The 18,271-nt window shown below is 65.3% G+C and overlaps 2 protein-coding genes across 2 annotated transcripts; both read right to left on the reverse strand.

The window, feature by feature from the left end:
- Positions 1-1,114: 1,114 nt before the first annotated feature.
- On the reverse strand, positions 1,115-16,494 carry GRIK5 (glutamate ionotropic receptor kainate type subunit 5). The gene is made up of 19 exons (XM_065654717.1): positions 16,468-16,494; positions 16,097-16,194; positions 14,647-14,812; positions 13,161-13,339; positions 12,437-12,490; positions 11,840-11,995; positions 10,730-10,885; positions 10,043-10,147; positions 9,617-9,724; positions 7,718-7,906; positions 6,308-6,421; positions 6,108-6,217; positions 4,843-5,019; positions 4,586-4,751; positions 3,652-3,877; positions 3,442-3,570; positions 3,237-3,358; positions 1,936-2,274; positions 1,115-1,216 (listed from the first exon to the last, which is right to left on the reverse strand). Coding segments are annotated over exons 1-19 (2,697 nt in total). The 5' UTR covers positions 16,469-16,494.
- A 293-nt stretch (positions 16,495-16,787) lies between these two features.
- Positions 16,788-17,718, reverse strand: LOC136000762 (glutamate receptor ionotropic, kainate 5-like). Its single transcript, XM_065654718.1, has 3 exons — positions 17,631-17,718; positions 16,932-17,105; positions 16,788-16,822 (listed from the first exon to the last, which is right to left on the reverse strand). The coding sequence occupies exons 1-3, from the start codon at positions 17,713-17,715 to the stop codon at positions 16,788-16,790; spliced, it is 294 nt and encodes a 97-aa protein (XP_065510790.1). The 5' UTR covers positions 17,716-17,718.
- Positions 17,719-18,271: the final 553 nt, after the last annotated feature.

An 18,271-nucleotide genomic window follows, 5' to 3' on the forward strand; every position in this document is an offset into this window, starting at 1 on the left:
GGGGGGGGGTGGGGGGGATGCGATGGCCCCCCCTGCAATGCAGTGCAGCCCCCCGCCCCAATTTTAATGGCAACCTGTGTGTGCCCCCCCCCCCCCGCAATGAACCCCCTCCCCCTAAAAATCTCCCCCCTCCCCCCCCAACCCCCCCCCCCCGCAATGCGGCGCCCCCCCCAATGTCACCTCCCCAAAAATGTGCCCTCCCCTCCCCCCCCCCGCAATGCGGCCCCAAATCCCCCCCCCGCCGTACCAATGCATCGCGGGCCCCCCCTTATCCCCCCCCCCCCCAAATTAGGCCTGGGGTCCCCCCCATAGGCTGCAGCCCCCCCCCAATGCTGCAGCCCCACACACACTTTGTGCCCCCCCACCACCACCCCGGGGCCTGGCCCCCCCCCCCAAACTGCACCCCCCGATGCGCCGCCCCCCCCAGGCCACGACCCCCCCAACATAAAAAAAAAAAACCAACGTAATTAACGCTCTGGTTAATGAGCTCGATCCGCTCCCCCCCCCCCCGCCCCGCTGCAGCATCCCCGCCCGTCGCCATGGCAACGCGGTTGCCGGGCAGCGCGGTTGCCATGGCAACGGGGGCCCCTGGCAACCGGGAGAGGGGGGAACGGCGGGACCAGGAACCCCCCCCCGACCTCCAAATTAGGGACCCCCCCCCCATTAATTAGGGCCTCCCCTCCAAATTAGGACCCCCCCGTTAATTAGGGACGTCCCCTCCAAATTACGGACGCCCTCCCCACCCAATTAGGGAACCCCTCGCTAATTATGGCCCCCCCCGAATAGGACCCCCCCCTCCCAACTGGGAACCCCCCCATCCAATTAGGGCCCCCCCCCAATTAATTAGGCCCCGCCGACCAAATTAGGGACTCCCCCCCCTCCCGTCCAAATTAGGGACCCGCCATAATTAAGGCCTCCCATCCAAATTAGGGGCATCACCCCAATTAGGGACCCCCCCCCCAAATTAAGGATCCCCCCCAATTAATCAGGGCCCCCCCTCCAAATGACACCCCCCCCCCCGCATTAAGCGACCCCCGCTCCCAATTAATTAACGCCCCTCCCACTTCCAATTAAGGACCCCCCCTCCAAATTAGGGGTAATTAGGGCCCCCCCCTCACTTCGGGGTTTTTTTTGGGGGGGGGTTCCCCCCGCAGCGCATCCCGATGCCGCCGGTGTCCCCGGTGACGTCACGTCTGGTTGCCATGGCAACCATCGACTGGCGGGGGGGGCGGGGGGGGGGGGTGACCTTGCGGGGTCCGGGGCGGGGGGGGGTGTGAGGGGACCCAGGCGTCCGGGAGCGCCCCCCCCCCCCCTTCATTTGCATCTCATTTGCATCCCGCGCGCGCCCCCTGGCGGCCTCAGACGAGCGTAAAAGTTCCGGTGGGTTTATTTTGGGGGGGGGGGGGGGGGCAAAGGGAGGGAATTCCCCCCCCCCGTCCCCCCCCCCAAAAAAACCCGCGAAAAAAGGAAAATTAACCAAAAAAAAAAAAAAAAAAATTAATATTAATAACAACCGGCCCCCCCGTCTGTCCCCCCCCCCGCCCCCCCCAATGCTCCGTGTCCCCCCTCCCCGTTTTGGGGGGGCCCTCCTGTGTCCCCCCCCCCGGCGGTTTTTTTGGGGGGGGGGCGTGTCTCCTCCCCCTCCCCCGCGTTTTTTTGGGGGGGTCTCTGCCCCCCCCGGGAAGGCACAGCGCAGTTTTTTTTGGGGGGGGGGTCCATTTTTTGGGGGGGGGTGCAGAGTCCAAAAGGGGTTTTTTTTAAATTTTGGGGGGGGGTATTTTTCGAGGGGGGGGATTTTTTTTTTTCAAGGGGGGGGGACCCTTTTTTTTGGGGGGGGGGGAGAGACACCCCCCCCCCTCCAAATTCCTGGCATACGCACGGCGTACAAAGCGGGGGGGGGTTGGTTTGCTTTTTTTTTTTTGGGGGGGGGGTCACTCCTGTTGCCGCGCCCCCCCCCCCTCGCTGCTTTGGGGCGGGGGGGGCGGCGCGGGGGGGGCAGGGGGATGCGCCCCCCCCCGCCCCCCCCCCGCCCCCCCGCAGCGCTTGGATGCGGCGACACTCGGGACAGACCCGCACGTGGGTGCAGGGCGGGGGGGGGGCGGGGACGGGCCCCCCCCCCGCGTCCGGCCCCCCCCCCGCGCTGAGTTTGCCGTTGCTGAAGCGCATGTCCCGGCCCGGGGGGGGCGGGGGGCGGCGGCGGCGGCGGGCGCGGGGGGGGCGGCGCAGGGACACGGCGGCGCGGAGCTCCCGCAGCATCTCGGTGCACAGCGACAGCTGGGGGGGGCGCGGGGGGGTCAGCCCCGGACGCCTGGGTCCCTCCCGGACACCCCCAGTGCCCCCCGACCCCCCGTCCCCTCTGGGCCCCCCCGTTCCAGCCCCGGACGCCTGGGTCCCTCCCGGACGCCTGGGTCCCTCCCGGACACCCCCAGTCCCTCCTGACCCCCCCATCCCCTCTGGGCCCCCCCGTTCCAGCCCCGGACACCTGGGTCCCTCCCGGACGCCTGGGTCCCTCCTGGGACAACCCCAGTCCCCCTTGACCCGCCCCGGACGCCTGGGTCCCCTCTGGGACACCCCCAGTCCCCCCCGACCCCTCCATCCCCTCTGGGCCCCCCCGTTCCAGCCCCGGACGCCTGGGTCCCCTCTGGGACACCCCCAGTCCCCTCTGACCCCACATCCCCGTCTGGGCCCCCCCGTTCCAGCCCCGGACGCCTGGGTCCCTCCCGGACGCCTGGGTCCCTTCTGGGACACCCCCAGTCCCCTCTGACCCCACATCCCCTCTGGGCCCCCCCGTTCCAGCCCCGGACGCCTGGGTCCCTTCTGGGACACCCCCAGTCCCCCCCGACCCCCCCATCCCCTCTGGGCCCCCCCGTTCCAGCCCCGGACGCCTGGGTCCCTCCCGGACGCCTGGGTCCCTCCTGGGACACCCCCAGTCCCCCTTGACCCGCCCCGGACGCCTGGGTCCCCTCTGGGACACCCCCAGTCCCCTCTGACCCCACATCCCCTCTGGGCCCCCCGCGTTCCACACCCGGACGCCTGGGTCCCCTCTGTAACCCCTCCACCCCATCCCACTCCCCACCGGACTCCTGGGTCCTCTCCCCACCCAGCTCCACCAGCCCCGGACGCCTGGGTTCTCCCTCCTCCACACCCGCCCCCCACCAGTGACACCCACCCCCCGCCTCCCCGCCCCCCTCCCCGGACGCCTGGGTCCCTCCCGGACGCCTGGGTCCCCCCGGGACCTCCTGGCTCTCGGCCGAGCGCCGCGTGGCCCAGACGAACTCCACGACGGCCACCAGGACGGCGACCACCAGCCCGCACACCAGCACCACGAAGATGCCGCCGATGTTCTCCATCCCCAACCCTGTCGAGATCGTTGGCGGGGGGGTTGTCACTGAGTGCCCCCCCCCATCCCCGCCCGGACGCCTGGGTCCCTCCCGGCGTCACCTTTGGCGCGGTGATCCTCCTCCTTGGGGCAGTGTCCCCCCTCCCACCACTTCCTCTTGAGGATCTCCAGCCGGTTGTTCTCCTGCAGCTGCAGGATGGCCAAGGTGATTTCGTCCCGAAACGGCGACCCTGGGACGGCAGGAACGTCACCTTGTGGGGGGGGGGTTCCACCACACCCGGCGCCCCCCCTGGGGACCCCCCACCCCGTACCCAGTGGCATCCCGATGCCGTAGCCCTTGGTGTCCAGCAGCCCCCCGATCTGGGTGAGGTTGCAGTTGTGGCGCCGGTGGTACTCGTTCATGGTGGACTCCAGCAGGAAGGCGTATTTGGAGTTGAGGACGCGCGCCACGCCCTCCTCCGTGCTCTTCACGAAGACGCTGGGCTGCTTGGAGTGCATGTAGTTCCACATGCGCTGGTAGGTCTGGTAGCGCGAGTTCTGGGGAGGTTCGGGGGACACGGGCGTGGGGGCGGCTGCGTGGAGGTGGGGGGGGAAGGGGAGGGTTGGGGCGGTTGGGTTGGGTTGGTTGAGTTGGGGTGGGTTGGCCCAGGTTGGGTTGATTGAGTTGGGTTGGTTGAGTTGGGTTGAACCACGTTGGGTTGGGTTGACCCGGGTTGGGTTGGGTTGAGTTGACCCAGGTTGGGTTGGTTGAGTTGGGTTGAACCACGTTGGGTTGGGTTGAGTTGACCCATGTTGGATTGGTTGGGTTGGGTTGAGTTGACCCATGTTGGGTTGGGTTGAGTTGACCCATGTTGGATTGGTTGGGTTGGGTTGAGTTGACCCAGGTTGGGTTGGTTGAGTTGGGTTGAACCACGTTGGGTTGGGTTGAGTTGACCCAGGTTGGATTGGTTGGGTTCGATTGAGTTGACCCAGGTTGGGTTGGTTGAACCGGGTTGAACCACATTGGGTTGGGTTGACCCAGGTTGGGTTGGGTTGAGTTGACCCCAGTTGGGTTGGGTTGACCCAGGTTAGGTTGGGCTGGGTTGAGTTTCCCACGTTGTGTTGGTTGGGTTGAGTTGACCCCAACTGGGTTGGGTTGAGCCAGGTTGGGTCGGGTTGGTTGCGTTGGGTGTGGGGCAGCAGGACTCCCATCTGCCCCACACCCCACGGTTCTCCCGCCCCCCAGCGCCCCCCCCAGGCCCTCACCTGGAAGAAGGTCATGGTGGAGCCGGCGTGGATGGTCCCGTACTCGATGTTGGTCTGGTCGGCCAAGTCGTCGGCCGACTCGATGGGCACCTCCATGCGCTGCACGGTCAGGAACGCCGCTAGGTTGGCCGTGTAGGACGAGATGATGATGAGGGTGAAGGCCCACCTGCCCAAACAGCCCCGGGAGGGGGCGGTCAAGGGAGAGGGGGCGTCCCAAACCGGGAACCGCCCCCCAACCCGACCCCCCCGGGTCTCACCAGACGCCGCTGACGCAGCGGGTGGAGAGGGCGCGGGGCAGAACCTCCGACCCTTGTTGCATGAACCCGCCCACCGGCAGCCACAGGCTGGTCCCCAGCGTGAACTGGTTCTCCAGCAGGTGGCGCTGCTGCTCCCGCGGGCAGGGGTGGGGGTGGTACCACTCGTAGGGGCTCAGCCTGGGGGGGACACGGCGTCAGGGACACCCCGAGTGGCACCAGCCCCCCCCGGACACCCTCGGTGTCCCCAGAACCCCGAGCTGACCCCAAAACCCATCGCGGACCCATCGTGGACCCACCAGAACCCCCAGGTGACCCCAAAACCCATCGCGGACCCATCGCGGACCCATCGTGGACCCACCAGAACCCCCAGGTGACCCCAAAACCCATCGTGGACCCACCAGAACCCCGAGGTGACCCCAAAACCCATCACGGACCCATCGTGGACCCACCAGAACCCCGAGCTGACCCCAAAACCCATCGTGGACCCATCGTGGACCCACCAGAACCCCGAGCTGACCCCAAAACCCATCGCGGACCCATCGTGGACCCACCAGAACCCCGAGCTGACCCCAAAACCCATCGTGGACCCATCGTGGACCCACCAGAACCCCGAGGTGACCCCAAAACCCATCGCGGACCCATTGTGGACCCACCAGAACCCCCAGGTGACCCCAAAACCCATCGCGGACCCATCGCGGACCCACCAGAACCCCCAGGTGACCCCAAAACCCATCACGGACCCATCGTGGACCCACCAGAACCCCCAGGTGACCCCAAAACCCATCACGGACCCATCGTGGACCCACCAGAACCCCGAGGTGACCCCAAAACCCATCACGGACCCATCGTGGACCCACCAGAACCCTCAGGTGACCCCAAAACCCATCACGGACCCATCGTGGACCCACCAGAACCCCGAGGTGACCCCCAAACCCATCACGGACCCATCGTGGACCCACCAGGACCTCCGTGCACCCCCAAACCCATCACGGACCCATCGTGGACCCACCAGGACCTCCGTGCACCCCAAAACCCATCACTGACCCACTAGAGGGTCCCAGGACCTCCCTGCACCCCCAAACCCCAGCAGTGACCCCAAAACCCATCCGTGACCCACCACGGCATCCCTGGACCTCCTTATACCCCCAAAATCTATCAGTGACTCCCCCAGGATCCTCCTGCTCCCCCAAACTCCTGGATTTTGGGGTCCGGGAGAACTCGGGGTGCCCCCAGGGGGGTGTATTTTTGGGGTGTCCCCCCCTCACCGTGCGGCCAAGAAGAGGACGCAGCTGACGGCCAAGTAGGCCAAGAGCATGAAGAACCAAACGGCCGGTGAAAAGGGGTCCAGGAAGGAGAAATAACCCGGTCGGCGGCCCTGAAATTGGGGGACACGTCACTTGACCACCCCCTAAACCCCCCACCCAGGGTCCCCCCCGAATTTTGGGGACCCCCCTGGCGTGGTTACCATGTGGACGCGGTAGAGGATGCTGATCCCCAACGTCATGAAGGGTTTGGAGAAGTCAATGACCTTCTCCCGTTCGGCTGTGATGGTGAAGGCGGCCACGGCCAGGTCGGCTTTCTGGGGGGGGGGGACACGGGGGGTGGAATTTGGGGGACCCCCCCATTGTCCACTGACCCCCCCACAGGACACCCCGATATCCCCCCGACCCCCCCCAAACATCCCAGCGGGAGTTTGGGTGTCCCTGGGCGCCGAAAAGTCCGTGGGATGCTCCGGGAGATGCGTAAAACAGCCCAAACGTCCCCAAAAAACAGCCCAGGACACCCCGGAACCCCCCAAACCCCCCATAACCCACCCCAGGACACCCCAAATCTCCCCAGATCCCACCCCAGGACACCCCAGATTCCCCGAATCTCCCCAGGACACCCCAAATCCCCCCAAGATCCACCCCAGGACACCCCAAATCCCCCAAATCTCCCGAGATCCCACCCCAGGACACCCCAAACCCTCCACCATTCCCCTCATAAACCCCCCAAAAACCCCCATAACCTGCCCCGGGACACCCCAAATCCCACAAAACCCCCCATAACTCACCCCAGGACACCCCAAATCCCCCCAGAACCCCCCATAACCCACCCCAAATCCCCCAAAACCCACCCCGGGACACCCCAAATCTCCCCAGATCCCACCCCAGGACACCCCAAATCCCCCCAAACTCCCCATAACCCACCCCAGGACACCCCAAATCCCACAAAACCCCCCATAACCCACCCCAGGACACCCCAAATCTCCCCAGATCCCAGCCCAGGACACCCCAAATCCCCCCAAACCCCCCATAACCCACCCCAGGACACCCCAAATCTCCCCAGATCCCAGCCCAGGACACCCCAAATCCCCCCAAACCCCCCATAACCCACCCCAGGACACCCCAAATCTCCCCAGATCCCAGCCCAGAACACTCCAAATCCCCCCAAACCCCCCATAACCCACCCCAGGACACCCCAAATCTCCCCAGATCCCACCCCAGGACACCCCAAATCCCCCAGATCCCCCCAAAACCCACCCCAGGACACCCCAAATCCCACAAAACCCCCCATAACCCACCCCAGGACACCCCAAATCCCACAAAACCCCCCATAACCCACCCCAGAACACCCCAAATCTCCCCAGATCCCACCCCAGGACACCCCAAATCCCCCCAAACCCCCCATAACCCACCCCAGGACACCCCAAATCTCCCCAGATCCCACCCCAGGACACCCCAAATCCCCCAAATCCCCCCAAAACCCACCCCAGGACACCCCAAATCCCCCAAATCCCCCCAAAACCCACCCCGGGACACCCCAAACTCTCCACCGTTCCCCTCCTTGACCCCCCCAGCCCTGCCCCGGGACCCCCCCAGGACCCCCCGCGTACCCGGTTGATGAGCTCGCCCACCATGCCGGTCCAGGAGCCGTTGGGCTCGGGGGCCCCGTACAGCCCGTCCCCCACCAGCCGCAGCTGGAAGCGGAAGTTGAGCAGCGCGGCCAGTTCGGTCAGCATGTCCACGCAGAAACCCTCGTAGCGCTCCGGGGAGCCCCCCACCCGCATCACGTAGGGGTTCTCCTGGGGGGGGACGCGGGGGTCAGGGTGGGGGGGTGGTGGGACAACCCAACGGGAACCCAACGGGAACCCAACGGGGGTCTCGAGGGGATGGGGATGGAGATCACGATGGGGACAACCCAACGGGAACCCAAGGAGATCCCGAATGGAGACCCAAAGGTGACACCCCAATGGGAACCCAATGGGAACCCAACGGGGGTCTCGAGGGGATGGAGATGGAGATCATGATGGAGACAAACCAACGGGAACCCAAGGAGAACCCAAGAAGACTCCAATGGTGACACCCCAATGGGAACCCAACGGGAACCCAACGGGGGTCTCGAGGGGATGGGAATGGGGATGGAGATCACAAAGGGGACAACCCAACGGGAACCCAAGGAGACCCCAAGGTAACACAAAGAGGACCCCAAGGGGATGGTCATGGAGACCCCAATGGGGACAGGCCATGTCCACGCAGAAACCCTCATAGCGCTCCAGGGAGCCCCCCACCCGCATCACGTAGGGGTTCTCCTGGGGGGGGACGCGGGGGTCAGGGTGGGGGGGTGGTGGACAACCCAACGGGAACCCAACGGGAACCCAACGGGGGTCTCGAGGGGATGGGGATGGAGATCACGATGGGGACAACCCAATGGGAACCCAAGGAGATCCCGAATGGAGACCCAAAGGTGACACCCCAATGGGAACCCAATGGGAACCCAACGGGGGTCTCGAGGGGATGGGAATGGGGATGGAGATCACAATGGGGACAACCCAACGGGAACCCAAGGAGACCCCAAGGTAACACAAAGAGGACCCCAAGGGGATGGTCATGGAGACCCCAATGGGGACAGGCCATGTCCACGCAGAAACCCTCATAGCGCTCCAGGGAGCCCCCCACCCGCATCACGTAGGGGTTCTCCTGGCGGGGAACACGGGGGTCAGGGTGGGAGGGTGGTGGGACAACGCAATGGGAACCCAACGGGAACCCAACGTGGGTCTCGAGGGGATGGGGATGGAGATCACAATGGGGACAACCCAACGGGAACCCAAGGAGATCCCGACTGGAGACCCAATGGTGACACCCCAACGGGAACCCAACCGGGGTCTCAGGGGATGGAGATGGAGATCATGATGGAGACAAAACAACGGGAACCCAAGGAGAACCCAAGATGACTCCAATGGTGACACCCCAGTGGGGGTCTCGAGGGGATGGGGATGGAGATCACGATAGGGACAAACCAATGGGAACCCAAGGAGAACCCAAGAAGACTCCAATGGTGACACCCCAATGGGAACTCAATGTGGGGTCTCAAGGGGATGGGGATGGAGATCACGATAGGGACAAACCAATGGGAACCCAAGGAGAACCCAAGAAGACTCCAATGGTGACACCCCAATGGGAACCCAGCGGGAACCCAACGGGGGTCTCGAGGGGATGGGAATGGGGATGGAGATCATGATGGGGACAAACCAACGGGAACCCAAGGAGAACCCAAGATGACTCCAATGGTGATACCCCAACGGGAACCCAATGGGGGTCTCAAGGCGATGGGGATGGAGATCACAATGGAGACAACCCAACGGGAACCCAAGGAGACCCCAGATGGAGACCCAATGGTCACCCCAATGGTGACACCCAATGGGGACCCCAGTTGGGACCTCAAGGGGATGGTGACGGAGACCCCAATGGTGACGCCACAACAGCGACACCCCAAGGGGACCCTGGGGACTCACCAGGATGGTGGTGACGATGAGGGTCCGGTTGGCCAGGCTGGCCGAGGCGTTGAAGGTCAAGGTGGTGGCGTCCATGGCCAGGGTGCGGTTGGAGAACCACACGCCCACCTTGGGGGGGGACACGGCAGGTGTGGGGCAGCCGTGGGGCAGCCATGGGGCAGAGGGCAGGTGCCATGGGGGGGGATGCCGTGCAGGGCGCAGATGGTTTGGGATTTGGGGCAGTTATGGGGCAGATGTGGGGCAGGTGTTGGCGGTGATGTGGGGCAGCCATGGGGCACAGGGCAGGTGCAACGGGGGGGATGCCGTGCAGCACAGAGTGCAGATGATTTGGGGCAGTTATGGGACAGTTATGGGGCAGTTGTTGGGCAGTTATGGGGCAGATGTGGGTCATTTTGGGGGGCGATGTGGGGCAGCTATGGGGCAGACCTGCCGGTTCCCGTCCCGCCCCTTCTCCAGCACCCTCAGGCTGTAATTGGTCCGTTGCCCTTTGCTGTTGAACTCCACGCGCCCCGTCAGCCCGTCGTACTCCACCTGGGGGGGAAACACCCCAAAAACCCTCAGATTCCCCCCAAAAAACTTTGGGGGATTCCCCCTGGGAGACCGAGAGGGTTTGGGGGATCCCCCCGAGGAGGGTTTGGGGTCATTTAGGGAGATATTGGGACCCCCCAGGAGGGTTTTAGGGTCCCCCTGGGGGTCCCCAGGAGGGTTTTGGGGTCCCCCCCAGGGCTATTTGAGGACCCTCAGGAGGTTTCTGGGGTCCCCCCAGGGGGAAATTGGGGTCTCCCCAGGAGATTCAACAACCTCGAAGCCCTTTTGGGGTCCCCAGGAGGGTTTTTGGGGTCCCCAGGACAATCCAGCCCCCCCCGAGAGGGTTTTTGGGGTCCCCCAAGGACCTTTCGGGGTCTCCAGGATGCTTTTTGGGGTTCCCTGTGGAGTTTGGGGTGTCCCCAGGTGGTTTGGGGTCCCTGGGGGGTTTGGGGGGGTCCCAGGGAGGTTTTGGGGTCCCCAGGTGGGGGTTGGGGTCTCCAGGGGATTTAGGGGATCCCAGGGAGGTTTTGGGGTCCCCAGGGAGGTTTTGGGGTCCCCGGGGGGGGGTTTTGGGGGTGCTCTCACCATGCGCAGGTAGTTCATGAGGCTGGTGCCATGGGGCCAGATCCCGGGGGTCCCGCAGCCCAGGGGTCGCCCCCCCCCGATCTCCTGGCTGCGGTTCAGCTCCCGCACGGCGCCCACCACCACATGCAGCGCGTCGAAGAGCAGAGCGGCCGAGAGCTGGGGGGACACGGGGGGGACACAGGACACGGGGACAGACGGACAGACACGGGCAACAGAGCCTTCAGTTCCCCCAAAAGATCGTTGAGTTTCCCCCAAGATCGTTGAGTTTCCCCCAGAAGATCTTTGAGTTCCCCCCAAGATCATTGAGCTCCCCCAAAAGATCTTTGAGTTCCCCCCAAGAATCTTTGAGTTCCCCCCAAGATCATTGAGCTGCCCCAAAAGATCGTTGTGTTCCCCCCAAGATCGTTGAGTTCCCCCAAAAGATCTTTGAGTTTCCCCCAAGATCGTTGAGTTTCCCCCAAAAGATCTTTGAGTTTCCCCCAAGATCATTGAGTTTCCCCCAAAAGATCTTTGAGTTTCTCCCAAGATCGTTGAGCTCCCCCAAAAGATCTTTGAGTTCCCCACAAGATCATAGAGTTTCCCTCAAGATCGTTGAGTTTCCCCCAAGATCATTGAGTTCCCCCAAAAGATCGTTGAGTTCCCCACAAGATCATAGAGTTCTCCCCAAGATCGTTGAGTTACCTCGAGGTTTTGCGTTCCCTGTTGGGTTCCCATTGGGTTTTTGGGGTCCCCCCCATTTTGGGGGGTCCTCCGCTGTATTTCAGGGTCCCCTTTGGCATTTTGGGGTCCCTCAAGTCCTTGGTTTCCCACCAAGACCCTCAGATTCCCACTAAGATCGTTGAGTTACCTCAAGGTTTTGGGTTCCCCCTGGGGTTCCTGTTGGGTTTCTGGGGTCCCCTCTATTATTGGGGGGTACCACTTGAGTTTTGGGGTCCCCCCAAGTCCTTGGTTTCCCACCACGACCCTCAGATTCCCACCAAGATCATTGAGTTCCCTCAAGGTTTTGGGTTCCCCCTTGGGTTCCCATTGCGTTTTTGGGCCTCTCCCCGGGTTTGTGGGTTTCCCCCCCATTTCGGGGTTCCCCTGAGGGTTTTGGGGTCCCCCCCTCACCGCAGGGCCAGGGTACGGGCCACGCTCGCAGCTTTCGCGCCAGGACATGTTGAGGCTGCGGACGAACTCGGGGTAGAAGCGGTGGCTGGTGTTGAACATGGAGAAGCCCAGGACGGAGCGGGGGGCGTCGCCCCCCAGGTGCAGCAGCGGGAAGTCCTGGGGGGGCCATGGGGGAGTTCAAGGGTCAACGGTGGGTCAATGGGAGTCAACAGGGGTCAACGCGAGTCAATGAGGGTCAACGGAGGTCAACAGGAGTCAATGGGGTCAACGGTGGGTCAACGGGAATACAACACGGGTCAACATGAGTCAGTGGGGGTCAACGAGGGTCATGGGGGGTCTACGGGGTCAATGGGGTCACTGGGGTCAATGGGGGTGGATGGTGGGTCATCGGCAGGTCGATGGGAGTCAACGGGGGTCAACAGAAGTCAATGGGGGTCAACGGGGTCAACAGGAGTCAATGAGAGTCAATGGGGATCAACATCAGGTCAACGGGGGTCAAAGGGGGTCACGGGGGTCAATGGAGGTCAACGGCAGGTCAACAGGGGTCAACAGGGGTCACTGGGGGATCAATGGGGGTCAATGGGGGGCAGGACTCACCATGGTGGTCAGGATGTACTTGTAGAAGGCCGAGGTCATGCCCAGCTCAGCAGCCTGGGGGGAAACGGGGGGGGTCTGCCCCATAGCGGCCCTGCCCCATAGCAGCCCTGCCCCATAGCAGCCCTGCCCCACAGCGTGTCCCTCTGCCCCATGGCAATCTCCCCATGGTGTCCTGCTCCATGGGGCAAGACCCCCAAGACCCCAGCCCCCCAAGTGCTCCAGACCCAGCCCCACAGCCCCCAGCCCCTCAAGTCCCCAGCCCCCGCCCCATGGTGTGAGACCCCTGAGACCCCAGCCCCATAGCCCCATAGATTTCAGTCCCCTGAGTCCACAAGTCCCCCAGCCCCATAGCTCCCACCCACCCAGCCCCCCAAAGCCCCCAGCCCTATGGGGCAAGACCCCCAAGTCCCCCAGCCCCCCCAGTCCCCAGTCCCTCAGCCCCATAGATGTCAGTCCCCCAAGTACCCCAGTCCCCCCAGCCCCACCCCCAAGCCCCCAGCCCCACAGCTCCCATCCCCCCATCCCCCAAGCCCCCAGCCCAATGGGGCAAGACCCCCAAGTCCCCCAGACCCACAGCCCCCAAAGTCCCCAGCCCCCCAGGCCCCCAGCCCAACAAGTCCCCACTTGCACAGCTCCCACCCCCCAGCCCCCCACGACCCTCACCTTATGGGGCACAAACCCCAAGTCCCCAGCCCCACAAGTCCCCCAGCCCCACAGCGCCCACCTTGCTGAGCACCAGATGCGCCACCGAGGCGTTGGCGTCGATGACAATGACGGTGACCTTGTCGTCCCGGATCTCCTTGAGCAGGGGGGTGGGATCCTGCGCCCCCTCCAGCACCCGCACCGAGAGCGTCTCGCGGGAGATCAGGAACCCCCGCACCAGCTCCTCCAGCCGCAGGAGGCCTGGGGACAGTGGGGACAATGGGGACAGTGGGGACAATGGGGACAATGGGGACAATGGGGACAGTGGGGACAGTGGGGACAACGGGGGCAACGGGGGTGATGGGGGTGATGGGGGTGATGGGGGTGATGGGGGTGATGGGGGCGATGGAGACAACAGGGACAGTGAGGACAATGGGGACAACGGGGGCGATAGGGACAATGGGGACAGTGGGGACAATGGGGACAACAGGGGCAATGGGGGTGATGGGGACAACAGGGACAGTGAGGACAATGGGGACAATGGGGACAATGGGGACAATGGGGACAATGGGGGTGATTGGGAGGATTGGGACAATGGGGACAACAGGGACAGTGGGGGCGATGGGGACAATAACCCCCCCACAAACCCCCCCATGAACCCCCAGAACCCCCGAAGACACCCTATAACGCCACATAACCCCCCACAGGACCCCCAGAACCCCCCAGAACCCCCAACAACCTCCAATAACACCCCCAATAACCCCCCCAGGGACCCCCCAATGACCCCCTCTAACCCCCCCCTATGACCCCTAGAACCCCCAATGACCCCCCAATGACCCCCCCCAGGACCCCCCATAACCCCCAATAACCGCCCCCAATGACCCCTCATAACTCCCATGTAACCCCCCCAGGACCCCCAGAACCCCCCAATGACCCCAAATAACCCCCCCCAATGACCCCTCATAACTCCCATGTAACCCCCCCAGAACCCCCCAATGACCCCAAATAACCCCCCCAATGACCCCTCATAACTCCCATGTAACCCCCCCAGGACCCCCAGAACCCCCCCAGAACCCCCAATAGCCCCCCAATGACCCCAAATAACCCCCCCCAATGACCCCTCATAACTCCCATGTAACCCCCCCAGGACCCCCAGAACCCCCCCCAGAACCCCCAATAGCCCCCCAATGACCCCAAATAACCCCCCCAATGACCCCTCATAACTCCCATGTAACCCCCCCAGGACCCCCAGAACCCCCCCAGAACCCCCAATAGCCCCCCAATGACCCCAAATAACCCCCCCAATGACCCCTCATAACCCCCCCAATGACCCCTCATAACTCCCATGTAACCCCCCCAGGACCCCCAGAACCCCCCCAGAACCCCCAATAGCCCCCCAATGACCCCAAATAACCCCCCCCAATGACCCCTCGTAACTCCCATGTAACCCCCCCCAGGACCCCCAGGACCCCCAGACCCCCCCCCAGGACCCCCGGAACCCCCCAGAACCCCCCAATAACCCCCCCCAGGACCCCTGGACCCCCCCCCCGGTGACCCCCCGGACCCACATTCGGGCTGAGCGCAGATGAGGGAGGCGGGGGGGCTGCGCAGGCTGCGCAGGAGCCCCCCCACGGCCAGGCTCACGTCCTCGTTACTGGGGAACAGGCTGACGGCGGCGAAACGCAGCAGGGGGGGCCGGGGGGTGTCCTCGGGACCCACCTTGATGTGCGGGATCTGGGGGGGTCACAGGGGTCATGGGGGTCCCAGGGGTCATGGGGTTTGGGGGTGTCCTCGGGACCCACCTTGATGTGCGGGATCTGGGGGGGCACGGGGGTCGGGGGGGTCACAGGGGTCATGGGGGTCCCAGGGGTCATGGGGGTCCCAGGGGTTGGGGGGGGTCCCAGGGGTCATGGGGGTCCCAGGGGTCATGGGGGCACAGGGGTTGGGGGGGGTCCCAGGGGTCATGGGGGTCCCAGGGGTCGGGGGGGGTCCCAGGGGTCATGGGGGCACAGGGGTCGGGGGGGGTCCCAGGGGTCATGGGGGGGTCCCAGGGGTCATGGGGGTCCCAGGGGTCGGGGGGGGTCCCAGGGGTCATGGGGGGGTCCCAGGGGTCATGGGGGCACAGGGGTCGGGGGGGGATCATGGGGTTCCCAGGGGTCGGGGGGGGCCCAAGAAGGTCTGGGGGTGCCCAGGGGGTCCCAGGGGGGTCTGAGGGTCCTGGGGGAGGTTTGGGGGTCCCAGGGGGTTTTGGGGTCCTGGGGGAGGTTTGGGGGTCCCAGGGGGTCCTGGGGGAGGTTTGGGGGTCCCGGGGGGGTTTTGGGGTCCTGGGGGAGGTTTGGGCGTCCCGGGGGGTTTTGGGGTCCTGAGGGAGGTTTGGGGGTCCCAGGGGGTCCTGGGGGAGGTTTGGGGGTCCCGGGGGGGTTTTGGGGTCCTGGGGGAGGTTTGGGGGTCCCAGGGGGTCCTGGGGGAGGTTTGGGGGTCCCAGGGGGGTCTGAGGGTCCTGGGGGAGGTTTGGGGGTCCCGGGGGGGTTTTGGGGTCCTGGGGGAGGTTTGGGGGTCCCAGGGGGTCCTGGGGGAGGTTTGGGGGTCCCAGGGGGTTTTGGGGTCCTGGGGGAGGTTTGGGGGTCCCGGGGGGGTTTTGGGGTCCTGGGGGAGGTTTGGGGGTCCCAGGGGGTCCTGGGGGAGGTTTGGGGGTCCCGGGGGGGTTTTGGGGTCCTGGGGGAGGTTTGGGCGTCCCGGGGGGTTTTGGGGTCCTGAGGGAGGTTTGGGGGTCCCAGGGGGTCCTGGGGGAGGTTTGGGGGTCCCGGGGGGGTTTTGGGGTCCTGGGGGAGGTTTGGGGGTCCCAGGGGGTCCTGGGGGAGGTTTGGGGGTCCCGGGGGGGTTTTGGGGTCCTGGGGGAGGTTTGGGGGTCCCAGGGGGTCCTGGGGGAGGTTTGGGGGTCCCGGGGGTTTTGGGGGTCCCGGGGGTGTTTTGGGGGGGTCCCCCGGGGGTCCGTGTGTTCGGGGGTCCCCCCCTCACCTCCTTCTCCCCGCAGATGTGGCTGACGGTGGCGGCAGCGGCCGGGCTGGCGGCCGGACCCAGGACGGACACGACGCCCTTGGGCAGGATCTGGCACACTGCGGGGAAACGGGGGCGTCGGGACCCCCCAGTTCACCCCAGGTCATCCCAGGGCCCCCCAGTCCCTCCCAGGGCCCTCACTGGTGTCAGTGGTCCCTCCCAGTGCCCCCCGGTATAAACCAGTACGATCAGTATGACTCACTGGTGTTGGTGGTCTCGTACTGGCTGTCCCGCTGCAGCCCCCAGTACAACCCAGTACAACCAATATAACCCAGTACAACCAGTATAACCCAGTACAACCAGTATAACCCAGTATAACCAGTACGACTCACTGGTGTCGGTGGTCTCGTACTGGCTGTCCCGCTGCAGCTCCCAGTATAACCCAGTACAACCCAGTACAACCAGTATAACCAGTACGACTCACTGGTGTTGGTGGTCTCGTACTGGCTGTCCCGCCGCAGCCCCCAGTACAACCCAGTACAACCAGTATAACCCAGTACAACCCAGTATAACCAGTACAACCAGTACGACTCACTGGTGTCAGTGGTCTCGTACTGGCTGTCCCGCTGCAGCCCCCAGTATAACCCAGTATAACCCAGTACAACCAGTATAACCAGTATAACCCAGTACAACCCAGTACGACCAGTATGACTCACTGGTGTCGGTGGTCTCGTACTGGCTGTCCCGCTGCAGCCCCCAGTATAACCCAGTACAACCAGTATAACCCAGTACAACCAGTACAACCAGTATAACCCAGTACAACCCAGTACAACCCAGTATAACCAGTACGACTCACTGGTGTCGGTGGTCTCGTACTGGCTGTCCCGCTGCAGCTCGTAGATCTCGACCTCCAGGCGGGGCCGGGGGGGGGTCCCCAGCGCCCCCAGGACCCCGTTGAGCTGCTCCCGCGCCAGCGCCAGCGCCAGCCGCTGCCCCCCCCCGCACGGGCCGCCCTCGTCCAGGATGGCGGCTGGGGGGGCGACGAGGGGGGGCACCACAGAGACCCCCCAGAGCCCCCGTGTCCTCCTGTCACCCCCTGCGACCCCCCCCCCATGTCCCCCTGTGCCCCCCAGGACCCCCATGTCCCCACATCCCCCCACGTCCCCCTGTCACCCCTGTGACCCCCCCATGTCCCCCTGTGCCCCCCCATGTCCCCGCATCCCAAATGTTCCTGTGTCCCCCAATGTCCCAAATGTCCCCATGTCCCCCCATGTCCCCCTGTCCCACCTGTCCCCCCCTGTCCCCCCATGTCCCCCTGTCCCCCCATGTCCCCCCCCATCCCCCCTCACCCATGTGCAGTGGGGAGGGTCCCTGTCCCCATGTCCCCCCCTGTCCCCATGTCCCCCCATGTCCCCATGTCCCCCCATGTCCCCCCTGCTCGCCCCGTCCCCCCTCACCCATGCGCAGTGGGGAGGGTCCCTGTCCCCATGTCCCCCCATGTCCCCATGTCCCCATGTCCCCCTGTCCCCCCCTGTCCCCCCCCGTCCCCCCTCACCCATGCGCAGTGGGGAGGGTCCCGGCCGCTCCCGGGGGGCGACGGCCGCCACCAGCAGCAGCAGCACCGCGGGGGCCGGCGGCATCGTCCCCCCCTCCGCATGGGGACACCGGCGGCCTGGGGACAACGTCAAGGGGGGGGACAGGGACCCCGAAACCCCCCTGAACCCCCCAAATCCCCCCGGACCCTCCCTGGGACCCCCCGAGGCCCCCGGGACCCCCTGACCCCCCCAGCATCATCCCCCCCTCCACATGGGGACACCGGCGGCCTGGGGACAACAGGGACCCCCAGAGCCCCCCAAAACCCCCCAGGACCCCCCAAACCCCCTGGGACCCCCTGACTCCTCCTGGGGGAATCCTGGGGGTCCCCGGGTCCTGAGGGGGGGTCTCGGGGTCCCGGGGGGGGTCCCGGCCCGGGGGGGCCCCCCCATCCCCATTGATGCAGCTGCCCCGGGAACCGTTGCCGGGCAACGGGATTCGGCTCCTGCGGCTGCTGCTGTTGCCGGGCAACGGGGGGGGGGACACGACACGGGGGGGGGACACGGGGGGGGGGACACACGACACGGGGGGGGACACGGGGGGCCCCTCCCCCGCCCGCCGCCCTTTCCCCTCCCCCCGCAGGACCCCCCAAAACCCCTCCCC

The sequence above is a fragment of the Caloenas nicobarica genome, chromosome 35, assembly GCF_036013445.1.
Source record: "Caloenas nicobarica isolate bCalNic1 chromosome 35, bCalNic1.hap1, whole genome shotgun sequence".
Taxonomy (NCBI): domain Eukaryota; kingdom Metazoa; phylum Chordata; class Aves; order Columbiformes; family Columbidae; genus Caloenas; species Caloenas nicobarica.

Bases quoted from the DNA above. Each gene is read 5' to 3' on its own strand.
- GRIK5 (XM_065654717.1), bottom strand. The intron at 13,340-14,646 runs GTGGGTCCGGGG...CACTGTCCCCAG, and splicing joins CATCTGCGCTCAGCCCGAAT to GCCTCCTGCGGCTGGAGGAG. The intron at 10,886-11,839 runs GTGAGGGGGGGA...GTGTCCCCCCAG, and splicing joins GCCCGTACCCTGGCCCTGCG to CTCTCGGCCGCTCTGCTCTT.
- LOC136000762 (XM_065654718.1), bottom strand. From the start codon at position 17,715: ATGCCGCCGGCCCCCGCGGTGCTGCTGCTGCTGGTGGCGGCCGTCGCC. The intron at 17,106-17,630 runs GTGAGGGGGGAC...TCGCCCCCCCAG, and splicing joins ACCCTCCCCACTGCGCATGG to CCGCCATCCTGGACGAGGGC. The intron at 16,823-16,931 runs GTGAGTCGTACT...TGGGGGCTGCAG, and splicing joins GTACGAGACCACCGACACCA to CGGGACAGCCAGTACGAGAC.